Source organism: Hemitrygon akajei, chromosome 8 (genome assembly GCF_048418815.1).
Source record: "Hemitrygon akajei chromosome 8, sHemAka1.3, whole genome shotgun sequence".
Classification (NCBI taxonomy): domain Eukaryota; kingdom Metazoa; phylum Chordata; class Chondrichthyes; order Myliobatiformes; family Dasyatidae; genus Hemitrygon; species Hemitrygon akajei.
The window spans coordinates 44,047,775-44,063,287 of record NC_133131.1 but is presented as its reverse complement, the minus strand read 5'-3'; the positions used below and the strand labels follow the sequence as shown (position 1 = coordinate 44,063,287).

Sequence of the window (15,513 nt, the reverse complement as noted above, 5' to 3'; positions counted from 1 at the left end):
ATTTTAATAAGATCACTTGCCATTCTATGTCACTCCAAGTGTAAATTAAATCTTATTCATATTACTCCTTTTATCCCAGGAATCGTGGGTGAACCTCTGCACTGCCTTCAGTTAAATAATATCATTGCTTAAAGAGGAAACCAAACTATTCAATACTCAGTGGTTTCACCAGTAAAATTGTACCACAGAGATATTTTGATACAACTGTGCAGTTGTAGCAAAATATCTTTATTCTATACCACTGGCGATAATTGGCAGCATTTCACTAGTTTTTCCAGTTATTTACAGCAATTGAATACACTTTGTGTTTTTAGCACAATGGCTACAACATCCCCTTGTGTTGATGGTATCTTCCCTTTTAAATATTAAATTACTTTTTCCAGAGCGCACATTTTCCAACATTCTACTTTTTGGTCACATGTTTAATTCCTTTCGACCTGTCTGACAATTTACTAGGTCATCTATCTTTGTATCATCAGTAAATGGTTGCAGCTATCTACATTAACGACTTGGTCCTGTCACCCGTTATTAATATGGACTCTTAATAATTGAGGCCCTGACGCTGATCCTTGTGGCTATTGATTGCTGGTATGAAAATGACCCACCCCCTTCTCCAAAGCCAGTCTCCGCAGCAATTAGGTACTTTATCAACACTGTTGAAATCTAAGTATATTCCATCTGCCAGTTCCCTTTTATCTGTCCTTTTTGTTACAACCTCAGAACACTAGCAGATTTGTCAAACATTTTCCTTCATAAAACTTAATCACAAGATAATTGAGCAGAATTTACTGTTTTTCTAAATGATTCTGCTATTACCTCAGTGCATTATTGCAATGATTGATCTTAAGTTATATGGCTTTTTATCTTTGTCTGGCCCTGAATAGTGGTGGTAGTTTTACAACTTTCTGACCTTGCCAGAATTGAAATAATTTAATTTTGTCATCCCATGTGTTCTACAGTTAATGAAGTGTTTTTGAAGTATTGTTGTTGAAGTAAGGCAGTTTGTGTGTGCTCTAAGTGCAATGCTATTTCTGTGGTGTTAATCAGAGTTTAAATATTAGCTGGCATGCTGGAGTTAAATCCTCTGCTATTTGAATTAGTATCTTGGGGACTTTATATTTTCCCAACTTTAACAACTTCAGTGGAGAATCTCTACAGAGAGCACCAATATATCATCATAGTTTTTTTGTACTCAAATCTTTGTAATCAAGATTTCACCCATTGGCTTTTCCCCCAATAGAGCTGTCTAATTGTCTTGAAAAATATAGTCTAGTATGATGGTGAATATTGGTAGCTTGGGTCATGGTGTTGAGCTTGGCAATTGCTGTGCACTGAGGACGTCACCTCGACTGGCAGTGAAACATCAGCAAGCTAATTGCTAAGCTTGAGGAACACTGTGTCACCAATGGGATCACCTGAAGTCAAATTAACCAGTTTATCCACTTGGCCCAGAGGCTGCACCGAACTGAGCTTTCTTGTCTCCAGGGCTCATTGCAACCGTTTTCTAAATTTGAGTAAATAATGCTCAGGTCTAGAGATGAGATAAGTGACTGTCCTTAACATCAAGGTGTTTTTGGCTGAGTTTGCCATAAGAAACCTGAGTAAAATTGAAGGATGTGCATGGAGTTTAGAGGAAACAATTCTGTACAGGCTTGTGTTAAACCTAAAAGTAAGGAATACCGTTGGCTTCATTATTCACATTCTTCAATCCAGGATATCACAGGGAGTTTATCAGAATGATTTTCTTCGCCTCACCTTCAGCTGCTTTGTAAAATTTTAGTCTCCATGATGCATTCAGAAGCAGTGTACCATTCTTTCCACTTGATGCAGAAACTGGCGAATGACTGCTATGCCAGAGGCTGACTGTTTTCCACAAAGAGCAATTCAACCACCTCTGTTCAGTTTGGAAGAAAGATCATCCTGATTTGATAACTGTCTCATTTCATAGATACTACCAGACCTTTTGAGGGTTTTAAGGATTTTATTTCTGGTTGCTGCTATGGCTAAGTTGTTGGCTCTATAGAGAATGTTGAAAATAGTTCCTGTAAGAATATAAAGTTGATTAGCTATTAAGACCAGTAAACCCTTACAAAGAGCCTGGTTGTGGCACAGAGTTCAAGTTATGAGAGGATTGAATAATGAGTTCATCTCCCACCGTGGGATTTGAATTTAGAAATGGTCTTTATGATTCCTGATTATTAATAGTGCTGACTATAGAAGCTTTGTGACAGGTCATCAAATCTATCCAAAGTATCCTTTGGCCTTAACAGACACATACTTACAGATACTGATTGCAATGTTTCATCAGTAAACCTGATCACCTTCCTCAGGCTCAAGTTAGTCAAATTACAAGGTTCCTTTAGGTGGAACTTGTCGTTTGACTAGTGCCTGAGGAAGATGGTTGGTTTACCATTGAAATGTTACAATCAGTATCTGTAAGTATATGACTTAAGGCAAAAGGATACTACGGATAGATATTAGTACTGGTCGTAGTATTGGTTACCACAGAACAACTGGATGGTCTTTAAAAATAACCCACATGGTCCGCTAATATGTCCTGTCTTGCCTCTGATAATTTCCATGCATAACATTGTCGTGGACTCTTAACACACTTGCAAATGTACTAGTGGGGCATTCAGGTGTTTTATAACTGCAACCTTAAAGTAATTACAACAGAACAAAGCTGGATGGACCAGCGTCATTGACTTGGCACCATTCCTCCCAGCCCAACTCTGGTTCTTCCTTGTGAACATCTGGCAAACAGATGTTTCAAAGAACTCTCCCACAGGTTTGTCACTCAGTGTCCTAACATTGCCATACCCACATAATTTGCAATCATTGCACTGGACTCCTCCAGTGCAATCCTTGGGTACACCCCATCCTGCATGGCACTGTATTCAGACATTAGGTAGTCATCCTGGGAGTCTTCAAAGTTTACTCCAGACTCTGTAAAATCTCAAGGTCAAAAATGAGTGAGGAATCTTTCCCTGGTTACCACTAGCCTATCTTATTCCCACTACGTTTGAAAATAAGAGAACATGTGTTCTCTGGGTGTTGGGGAGGGAGGCTTCATTGTATTTGATTTAAAAACATATGAAATGAGAACAGGATTGGTCATTTGGACTCTTGAATCTTCCCTGCCATTCAGCAAATTCATTGGCAATTATTGGTATTTTCCTACATCATTCTTGATTCTCTAGTATCCAGAGACTTGTTGCGCTTGTTTTTCATCAATGACAGCCTCCACAACCCTCCAAATAGAGAATTGTAATAAATCACACTGCTGGAGACATTTCTCCGAATTCGAGGCTTAATTAAGCTCCTCTAGAGTATTGAAGTTGACATCCAAGAGTGGCTTGGTGACACTATCACTGGCCCAGATCTGAAGTCCACATCTGTCGGATTGGGTCTCAGCTGGGTCATGAGTAATTTGTCCTTGAGCGATGAGCTGACTTGACATCAGCCCTGCCACTCCGTCGGATGCAGGTAAAAGATGAGAGCACCTTATTATAATGGAGAGATAACAGCCAGAAGTGCTAGGTGAATGATTTATCTCTGCTTCCTCCTGAGATCCCCACCATCACAGAAACATTCCTAAAATTTCCTTCAATTTCTTCATTGGCCTGCAACCTTGGGTCTATACCACAGAATTTGCTTCCAGACCTTTCTCCTTCCCCATCTTTAAATCATTCTCAAATATCACTGTAACCAAGTCTCACATTTTGCCTCCCTTTGACTTGGCATCTATTTCTTTAAATGTAAAATGCTTTGGCTTGTATTTATGTTGCACCCTTTCGCTCTTGCAGCAAACATCCGTGCATTTGAACCCTCAAGTTCTTTTTTAAGTCTGTCACTTAAATGTGCTTCCTGGAGCATAGTATCTCTCTGCATTAAATTTCAAACAATATGCTGGAAATCTGAAATGTGAACAACAGAGAACCTCAGGAGCAGCAGATGGTGTTAGCAAAGTGATAATAAACTCAGTGTGACAGACATAGCCCCTTCAGGATACTTGAAGTTTGAAATACTTGGGCTAAAACAGTATTGTAAGGCAACTGAGGGGCTGTTGTTGCTGGCAGCTGCATGTCTTCATGGGTTTGGCCAAATACAGCATTGACAAAATAATTGGTACCATTGTTCCCATGCCTCCGTATGCAAGTCTAAAATGGTTGAGTAAACTATCGTCACACATATGTGCTAATAATTCAGTACAGCTGTACAACAATTCGGACGCTGAATTAAGTTAAATTTGATGTGGTGCTGCAGTTACATATTTTGGACATGAAATTACCAATGTCTCACATGAAATCAATGTATACTGAGAAAAGTGTTTAGCACTAATATAAATTGGCAGCAGTAAGAACTTTGTAGATTTATGCCTGGCATCAGCATGCAGACATTAAATGGAAGCTGTCACACTTCAATGTAGAACCAAGCAAATGTGTATCAGAGGTGTTACTCTGCATGGGGAACACAAATCCAAGATGGTCATTAACTCTTTGGCAGAGAATGGTGCCCCGTATTCTTCCCACAAACCTCAAAAATGTTATCGCTGCGTAGTCATTGCAATTTTGTTGTGGTTGCTATTGTGTGCAAACTAGTTACCAAATACACTTCAAGCATTCATCTACTCTAGTATTTCAAAGCAAGTTATGTGCGAAGTGTTTTGGGTTGTAACTGAGAGAGGTGATTTTGTGCTACATAAATACAAGTTGACAAATTTGCAAGGAGTTGGTTAGTCTTCTGATGATCTATGATTAGCCGACACTATTGTTTGCACTGTTGTAACTATATGTTAACTATAACTATATGGTTTTGTGTAGACCTTGTAGCTGTAGTTTTTGGTTTGTTGGGTGGTAGAGTTGGTCTCCTGATTTGGTGTATCTGGGTAGTCTTGTTTTGTCTGGTGGGTTTGGAGCTCCTTTCCGGGGAACCCACTAAGATGGTAGCGCGATATTAATACACAGCAGCCTCTCCAGACTCTGGATTTGGGGATTGCCAAACATTGTGGATTTTCTGCTGTAGTCTGTTTTGTCATGTGCTTTTGTGATATCATTCTGGAGGAACGTTGTTTCATTTTTTTAATCTGCTTTGCAGTTGTGGTTTCCAAATGACAATAAATCGAAATTCAATTTGAGACTGAGGAAGGCTGAAAGGTTCAAACCTGGAACCAGTGCAAAATTGGGGGGAGAGGGGGATTAGAGGAAGAATGGGAGACAGTAATTACAATGGGGAGAAAGGAAAGCTGAGCAGAGAAAGGATAGCACAGATTAGTATCTATACCGTAGTGATTTTATTTTAAGGTGCTGACAATTGTGCAGGGAAGAAAATGTCATTGAACTACATGGGTGCTGTGGACGAGAAATGCATTTGGAGATGTTTTCAACCAGTTCATGGCTCCTAGTTCAACGTGATTCATAATGTTACATTTCATAAAGTTGTGCTGACTTTTTATTGTCAATGTGGAATATGGCAGTCCTTTTCTCTGTAGGTGGGAAGCAGGTCAACATAACAAAGATCAAAGATAAGGATTAGTGAAACTAATTTTGCATACAGGAATAGCAAAATATAATTTTGAAGGTTGACAGCCAATTATTTTGTGCTTGTATACTGCACAAATTTGTGTATAATCCAATTTTGATCTTAGCAAAATAGTGTTAGATGTACCTGGGACAGTTTGGAACTGAGGAGAAAAGACTGATAGACCTATTTGCAGAAAGCAGCAGATGAAATGCTAGTTAAAGCCACACTTTTGTTTAGAGAGATTATTGCTAGAACTCACCTGTAGGCACACTGATGTAGTTAAATAAAGGTCACAGACTTTGGTAATGCTGTAAAAGTCAATATTAGGCTTAAAAGAAAAGGTAATGTGCTATGAAATTTGAAACAAATTTCTTTTGTCCCATGGGCACTGATGAATTAAACTGGAGCCACTATGAACTCAAATGTTATACCTTTTTTTAAGCAGGTGAGGTTGAGTTGTCTCACATTTTTTGTTTTGAAATACTTGGGATTTCAAACTCATATTGTGCAGAAAATATTAAAGTAGGCATCCAGGACAAGTTTGATCATAGCTTTGGTTGATCTCTGAAAGATCTTCACATCAGAAATTAAGAAATTTTGAATATGTATCTAAGTGCTTATTGCTTGATCCAAGTGCAATAAGATGATTCAGTCTCCACAGCCTGTCCTGCCTCTTGGTAGTATTGACTCGAGTGGAGAGTAGCATCCACAAAGTTGCCAGTCTGTAGCAGGAGGCCAAGTGAAGTGCAAGATTGGCCTGAGTACCAGTTGTGTTTTCTCTTTACCAAGTCCCAGTTCTGAGGAAAAGCAAGTTGATTTATTCCTGCTTGTTTCACTCCTGTTGAGGGAGCTTGTAGTACTGTGTAGCTGCAGATAATATATGGGCTTTTTTAGGTCTGTGCAGTTTTTTTTAAGGCAAAGCATCTTCAATTGTGGATCACAGAAAAACTAAGTTTCCAAACAAAATTAGTTCTTTTTTTGGATTAATTTCATAGTGCGGAAGTGCCGGTGGTAAGGATTTCCACACTTTTCATCTGTGGTATTAAATTAGCCATATTAAATGCAAGGTCAATTGTTGCTCAGCCCATAGCACTTTGCTATCACTTGTGGCAGCCATCCTCCCAGCCTCTTTCATGAAATGGCTAATGCAAGACTACTTTGTTTTGAAGTGGGCATTTTTTTTTTTACATTTGTTATCCCTTTCAGGGACTGATTTGAGTAGCATTTGTATTATGTAGTTTTGCAATCTGACAAGATTTCGTTTGGTCCTCATTATTTTCAAACTTAAAATTATTAGTACAAGTTTTAATTCATTATAATTGAAATGTAAGAAAGGGCTGAGTTGTTTTGATATCAACAGGATGGGACAGTTCAGAAAAATAGATAAAAAGAATTGTCTGACATGTAAGCAGGAAGGTATGTGCTAGTTTTAAAAGCTGCCTGCACACTGTCATGGCAGTCTTCACAGGAAGTTGGAAAGAATAACAGGAAACTTGTATGTGCAGAAGTGATTGTTAAATGCATTTCACGGTTGTTTCTATAATGGACAATTGTAAAGTGAAATTGCATGTTTATTGGGATACGTTGTGTTGGGAGGGACTGCACAGCTGAACTGAGTGTTGTAAAATAGGACTGCAGGTTCTCTGTAGGCCAAATCTATTTTGAAATTGAAATTAATCATTTTCTAGCAAAGATGAAGAAAGCATTTTAATTTTATTAAACTTTTGTAGAGGCACTGATCTAAATGAGAGTAATAGAAGATAAGAGTATAAGAATGCAATCTCCAAATCATTACACGTATTAGAGTACACCAATGTACTGATGCTGCAACATGGGTCCAGCTAAATCTTTGAAGAAATGTTGGCCTATTTAAGTAAATAGATTTCACTGTGGAAGTTCCAGATGTTGCAATGAAAGTCATTGAATCATTCAAGACTAACTAGCATACAGTAAGTGATGTAATAGTGGGGGAAAAAATCTGAATTCTTGTGGTTACTTCCCAGATAAGAGGATGGCAAGTGATTCGGCTGCTCCTGGAAGAGTCACAGAGCAGTTCGTTTTCCCAGAATAAATGGAGTCATTTTCAGGTTAGCAAGCTAGGCAGGTGGGATCAATGTTACTTCTGGTCTGCATTAGTCACAGATTTGGTCAAAATTTCCTGATCTCTCAAAAAAAAAAAGGGAAAGCAGGCTGTGTGGAGGACACAAGCAGGCAAAAGGTGAGAAACAGCAAATAAAGCCATCTTGTTTTCACCATTAAGTCATTCTATATCTGACAGCTAAATTAAAGGTATGGATATAGCAGATTAATATTCCCCAGTATAATCTAAGTAGTTTTAAGAAAGTAGAAAAGATGGGCAATGTAGGTTAAATATTGTAAGATTTTAATTAACTACCTCAGTTACAAAAACTTGGGGTGGAACAACTTACACTTGAGGAAAAATAAATGTGATATCATTCAGCTACCAAGCAGCATATCCCAATGAAAGATAATGATTATTTTATTTTCTATATTCCTTCTGTGTTCTCTCTGAATTTAAATTTATTTTAATTTTTACAGGAAGAATGCGAAGAGTCAGGAGGCAGCTATATTCTCAGTCAACTGCACCAGGACAAGGACTGGTATGGCAATGGGAAAACGATGAAGGTGGATGGACAGCCTATGAAACAGTCATTTCTATTTTCCTAGAGGGTTGCTTCACTGGAAGACAACAAGTAGTTGATTTAGGGAACTTCGGATACAACTATGTGGTGGATTTGGCCAGTCTATGTCAGATAAATAAAAGTACTGGATTTCGGAGACGAATTCAGAGATGTTCTGATGTACCATATCCACCACCTATTTCTGGACCATTGCACAGAGGTCACAACTGTTCTTGTCATCAGTGTCTAGCTTATGCAGCCTCAGGACCTATTTTAAATCGTAGTCGACATACTCCTTACAACTTGGCAGGACCTTCTCAACAGACTTCCAGCAGGTCCTCTCAGATCATCTCTCCTAACCACGGATACTTTCCTTACAGTAAGAGACCAGTATCTGTGGGTCCAGTAACCATTGGAAATCCACAGTGGCCTCGCTCAGCAATAGCTACAACAGGGTTACCTACAGCATCTAATTTGCATGTCGCTAATAGTCCAAGGTATCGTATTAAAGCTTGATTGCAGTACATTAATTTGCAGTTCCACGTGACACAGCAGAATGTAGCTGGCATGAACCTTACTCTAAGCTTCATGTGGAAATATTGAGAATAAATTGGTGATGCACTCAGTGGGTTCAGAGAATACAAATAACACATCTGGTGTCTGCTCAGTTTGGTAGCAAACTATATGGTTGTGTTCTATACCAGCCTGATTTTTGCTATGGATATGTAATGTGCTCAAACTAAAATGCTCCATCTTTGTGACACATCTGCCTTAAATGTGCTTGCAACATGTTGCATTCTGGTAATGCCTTTTGAAAGTTCAGAGTAGCTATATCAAATATTGGTTGAAGAGGAAGATTTTATGGAGTTTCTTAAGGGAAGTTATTATGTGTGTGTTTGTCTTTTATATAGTTTTCACAGATCTACTATTGGTAACTAGGTCTTTTTAGCTGCCAGAGCCTTGGCTTGAAACTTCCCTAATTTTTAATATGTATATATTTTTTAAAAATTGGATCAGTTTAGAGCCAAGACTCTGGCAGCTTTTTAAAAAAAAAAACCTAGTTACCAATAGTAGATCTGTGAAAACTGAGGATGTGAGAGCCAAGGCATAATTGGAGAAAAGGAGAGGGTATGGGGGAAGCAGAATATTGATTAGAGAGAGGAATACTTTTTTTTTACAGTCAAATGTTTTCAGATGTGGAACCGGAATAGACTGCTGCACATAGAGTTTAGGGTGAATTAGAATATTCTCATTTTAACTCTGATGTTTCAGAGATCTTCTCTAGATTACTAATATCCAGGAGAAAAGGAGTCCAGAATTAACGATTGCATGAAGGCTTTTCAAAGATGAGCAAAACATTTCTTCTGGAATCTTGCAAACGTTTAAACTTGAACCAGTATATTTTATGTTGTATTTATTAATTCCCACAATGTTAGTGTTGCCATTTATTGACATCTCTAATGATCCAAAATTGAGAGAATAGGAACAAGCCACTTTGGTCTAGATTGGGATAATAGAGGGAATAAGGATGGCTGATTCCTAGCCTGAAATTATGAGTGAAAAAGATGTGGTTTTATGACATTTAAACTTGGATTTTAAATTTCATATTTATTTAATTCACAATAATTAAATTCTCCAACCATTGTGATAGGATTCAAATTCACGTATTCAGATGAATAATCCTAGCCTCTGGATACTATATCTTTGCATTGTCTGGGGTCTCATTGAACACAAATTGTTCCTAAATATAAATTTATATTTTTATATATATATTCCATGACTGAGGTTCATGGAATAACTCCCGAGTTGTGAAAGATAACATCTAAGTATGTTTTGCCGGGGAGGCAGTGGTGAGAGCACGAATATTCAGAGTGTTGAGAGTTCATTTTTCACATTTGATAATGTTACTGATAAGAACTGATTATAACAATTTATGACACTCTGAGGTCCAGGGAATCCAAATTTCAGTCACAGACTTGCTTGGATTTGACTAATTTTTCAAAAACATGTTGATGACAATACTTGTGTTAAACTTGGCTCTGAACAACTATCTGCTGACCATTTTATGCGGATAGTTTAAAGCTGGAAGCTAACATATGGTTAATTACTAAATGATTTTTAGTTATTTTGGATGGTTAATTGGCAGGTGGAAACCCATTTGCTGCCAAATGGTTGAAGTCACTGGGAAAATTAGATGTCACAGTTCATACACTGTTCTGTGCAACACGATCGATTTCACAGCATAATGCTGTGACCTACCAGAGCCAATGTGATAGAACTTGCTGTTCTGTCCTAGTGAAAGAATACCAAGTACTGGAGCTGGGGTAGTTTTATGCTGTTGTGTTCTGGAATAGTATGGTCTTGTTTTTTTTTGAGTTTGTTTGTTTATACCAGAGATTCCCAATCTTTTTTATGCTACAGAGCTATACTTAGCTGGGGCATCCATGGACCCCAGGTTGGGAAACCATTGTTTAGACTCTTAGCATTATTTACACCTTGTGTGTCACTATTGAAGTTCTTAGAAAAAATTGTACATTTGATAAATCAACATGTTCCTCATTGTTATACAGTATTGTGCAAAAGTATTGGGCACCCTGGATTTTTGTGTATACAGTTTATTTAAAATGTTCATTTTTTATCTTTTGCATTAGTAGAAAAGAAATTTTAGATTTCCAAACATTCATTTTTCAAAATCTTAACTGTTATAGGGATTGTTTTGTTAAAGAAACATTAAATAATAGACCACTTTTCAAAATAAAAACTTGATTACTTTGTAGAGATATAGCCCAGTGCATGATTAAACAAATAACAAACAGGTGCTAATGATCATTGACATAATGAGTTGTGATAACTGATTAACTGAATTGGAAATGGGTGTAGAAGGAATCAAGTTGGGCAAAGGACATTCAGTCTAAAAGGTGAGGGTGTGGCAGATATGACAGTTTATCCTTCAAATCATCAATTCTTACACCATGGCAAGAGTGAGCATAGCAACAAGACACAAGGTGGTCATCCTGCATCAGCAAGGGCTCTCCCAGGCAGTAATTTTGTGACAGACAGGAGTTTCAAGATGTGCTGTCCAAGCTCTTCTGAAGAAGCATAATGAAATGTGCAAGAAGTATGCAGTGGTTTGCCATGGAAACTGAATGAAGAAGACTGATGTCCCTTCTAATTTGGAAGGAGTTCAGTACTACTCTGAAATCTCTCAGAAACCACTGCAACACAAATACACCCCCTCTGCATTCCAGTGAAATCTTGTCAGAAGTGGTCTTCGTGGAAGAGTTGCAGCCAAAAAGGCATACCTCTGAAGTGGAAACAAAGCCAAAAGACTCCCCTCTGGACTGATGAATCAAAATATGAAATTTTTGGCTCAAACAGGAAGTTTGTCCATAAAAGAGCTGGAGAGTGGCATGGTGGAGGTTCCCTGCAGGTTTGGGGCTGCATTTCTGCAAATGGAGTTGGTGTTCTGTTCAGAACTAATGGAAAGCTCAATGCTGAGAAGTGCAAGCAGATTCTTACCCATCACACAATACGAACAGCGATTGGTCTCAGCTTCTTTCTGCAGCAGGGCAGTGACCCCAAGGTCATAAATAACTCTTCAGTGAAAAGAACAAGGATTTCAACAACAGATGGTATTGCCTCCACAGAACCCTCATATCAACACAGAGGCGGTCTGGGATCACCTGGAGAGACAGAAGTGAGACAGCCAAAGTCTTCGGAAGAACTTTGTCAAGTTCTCCAAGGTGCTCCAGCTAGGTTTCCTATAATACAGTGTACCTAAAAGAACTGATGCAGTTTTAAAGACAAAGGATGGCCATACCAAATATTCATTTGTCTTTTTAACTGGTTTATATATTAATTTTTTGATATTTAGAAACTCTTCATTTCTTTATTTTTGAAGGCATCTTCACTTTACAGATTTTTTTTAACATGTGCCTAAGACTTTTACATAGTGCTGTATACAGGGTGTTTTGGATTAATTTAATTAAATGCAATCAAACTCATTAGCTATTTGTTTGGGGAATAATCAGCTGATGATTCTGTTCTGAAACCTCAATGCATTAATTAGGCCATAAATGGTGATTCACTGACTTGTACTGGGTTGTCTGTCCTAGAGACCCCTAAGTTTTAGGATGCCATTGAGTAAACTATTGCCAAAGCAGCACGTGGTCTCTATTTGAGGTAAGGTATACTTGGAGTTTCAGGATTTACTAGATTAATATAAAAGGACTGCATGTGCTGGAAATCTGAAATAAAACTGTGCCAACATTTGTCAAGAGGGGAACAACAGGTAAAATTTTGCTTGTGACCTTTCATCAGCATTAAAGCTTTCATTAGTTCTGAGGAAAGGCTATTGGCTTAAAATATTGAGTCAATTTCTTTCTTTACAAATAATGCCAGACTTGCTGGGTGTTTTCAGTTTTTTTATACTCAATTAATTCCTGAGTTATTCTTTTAGAGCAAGATTGATTAGCCTACTACACACTCTGAAGCCTAGAATAATCTCACTAAAGTTTAACGTCGTCACTACCTTCTCCCATAGATGCTGTCTGGCCTGCTGAGTTCTGCCAGCATTTTGTGTTTTTATTAAAAATGAGTGGGTTTGATTAGCTAGGAAAAGTGAAGATTTTTCTTTTACTGTGAGTTTAGAACTAGGAGGCATAGTCTCAAGCGTTTTCACCACTTTAAGCTGAACAAGAATGTATGAATCATTGTAATTTATTCAGGAGAGGTGTGGATTCAAGTTTCTGATACACTTTTGAGGATTATTGGAATTTGGCAAGTAAATGAGAGTTGCAGCTGAAGTTTATGACTGAGGCAGGCATTGAAGAGATTTTTGACTTGCTTTCAGGCGTGGGTTCATTCATGACTAGGTTTCTGGAATACATGAGTCAAACTGCTGGAAGAAGGAAAGGTGTGGGTGGAAGGGAAGAGCTGTCAGCCTGCGTCCAATCCACTGTGGGTGCTTGCAGATAATTTCTTTAGAATATCTTGGCACAGAATGATGCATGAGAGGTGAACACTGACATGTGGATTGTTGTCCCTTGCTGGGTTGGGCTCATTCTTGCTGAAACTTTGTGCTTTTAATGCATTAAACATTTCATTCCACATTAGTCACACTGAATGGTGAAACTGACCTCTTCACATACTTCTGTGTTCATTCTCTCCTCGTCTGTGTATCAGCCTTCAGATTTGTTTTAATCACATCTTCATCTTGCCTTTTCACCTGTTCATTCATACATGAGATCTTGATTACCTGCACCATAGGTAAGAAGGTGCTTTCAGACCTGTCCTGCTGTCAGTTATTTCTTTGCCAGAGTTTCTCAGTAGTGTTGCAGCTGTAAGCTGAATATTCCCATGTGAAGCATTATTTTATCAGTCAATTTTTAGAATCAATAAATTTGTCAAGAGACTACGGAGTGTGCTAGCAACTGCATAGAGAATCAAGTGGTTCAATAGGAGGTTCTTGTCTGTGGTAAGAACAGGCAATAAACTGAAAGTGAAAGTAGCAGTTTTTGTATAATATTTGTGGTTTTGATGTCATTTGGTGCTTTTTGTGTTTACCCAGTGGGTTGCTTTTAACTTCACTTGATTTAGATTGAGCATCAAGCACCTTTGCTCCATCTGCTACAACAGGCGGCATTTCCTTCTGGCAACCCACTTTAATTCTACTTCCCATTCACATTCTGACATGTTGGTCCACTGCCACAATGAGGCCACTCTCAAGTTGGAAGACCAGCACCTCGTATTCCGTCTGGGTAGCCTCCTACCTGACAGCATGACATTGATCCTCTAAATTCTAGTCATTTCTTGCCCCACCCCCCCTTTCCATTCTCCATTATGACTCTCCTCTTACAGCTTCCCTTTTCTTCACCTTCAATTACTATGTCTTTCTCCTCACACTCATTACCACCAAAATTTCCAGGCTGCCTTGTCCGGCATTGTTTCTGTTCTGTCCTGATTTGTTTTCCTACGAGTATAAAATTCTGCTCGCTCTGCACTGTTCTTGGGTTGAGAGTTTACAGCGCTGAGCTGTTTGTTATCTTGCCCTTTCAGTTCTAAATTTATGGAAGGAAGAGAGATTATAGAAAGCCAAGTGAATCACACAACTGCTTCCACTGTTCACCACATCCTGTAACAACAACACATTCTTTTAAGATCCATTTAACAAAATAAAAATGTTTTCAGTCACTCCGATGACAGTGGCGAATGAGCAATACCTGAATTACCTTTGAGTTTAGAGGTCGTATTCAGTTCAAAGTGATGTTTGAGGGCAGGTGAGGAGGTGGCCAGCAGAAATGCTGATGTTTTGGGGAAAAGCTCTGAACTACTAACGGCCAATAGTGTAGTTGAAGGACTAGAACTAAGAATTGGCCAACTGAAGGATATGCTGAGTGAGGTCACTATTGTTGGCAGGAAATACCTATTCTGGGGCCAAATCTACTGAAGATGATAATATACTGAAGTTGGCCAATCAATTCTAGCGTACTTTTCCAGTCTTCAAAAACACTTTCTTGCCCATATCCCTTGATTATTCTAAAATGCAAAAATCTATCAATCATGAATTAGGAATGAAAGAAATGACTTGACTCCTTTGACCTCTGGGCTAGAGAATACCAAAGTAAAGAAATTCATCCTAGATTCCATCTTAAATTGCCTTAGTCACATCTAGATGTCTCAGTTAAGAGAAATGCCCTTCCTCTTATTGTCAAACTTTTTAAAAAAAAAAATTCTGAACTTTTCAGCTGGGACAACTCTCAGTTTTATAAACGAATGATAAAGGCCTTGTTTTCCCAACTCTCTCTTGAATGATAAATAAATTTACCATCCCAAGAATCAATCCGATTAAATCATTTCCATATTCCCTCCACAGCAAGTACATTATTTTTCTGATAAGAAAACCAAAATTGGAACTGAGCTGTGTAACCTACCTATGGCCCTATATCCCAAGACATCTTTACTTCTGAAGTCAAATCCTTTTGCAGTAAAGACCATTATAGCATTTGCTTTCCTGACTGCTGCACCTGCATGCTATCTTTCAGTGACTTGGTATATATGTACCCACAAATCCCTTTGTTCTATTCAATATTTTTTTTAACCATTAATAAACTTCCTGATAGAAGATCATTAAAGTGAGAAGCACAGTTAGACAGCCAATATCCTCTCGGGTTCAGTGTCTAATACTAGGAGGCATGCATTTAACATGGCATGGAGAAAGTTCAAGGGTTGAACTTAGTGGGGGAGGCAGGTGTGATAGAAGAATTTAAAAAGCTCTTGTATACTTATGTGAATATAAAGTGATATGGACCATGAACAAGCAGAATGTGTGAGATGTCATTACCTTAAT

General features: G+C 38.2%; 1 protein-coding gene across 2 annotated transcripts in view; it reads left to right on the top strand.

Annotated features, from left to right (window-relative positions):
• dtx2 (deltex 2, E3 ubiquitin ligase) overlaps positions 1-15,513 on the top strand; it is a 53,890-nt gene that overhangs the window by 1,332 nt on the left and 37,045 nt on the right. For both annotated transcript variants that reach the window (XM_073053754.1, XM_073053752.1), the window contains exon 2: positions 8,083-8,662. In XM_073053754.1, the coding sequence (XP_072909855.1) occupies positions 8,083-8,662 (580 nt within the window). The remainder of the gene's footprint in view (positions 1-8,082; positions 8,663-15,513) is intronic.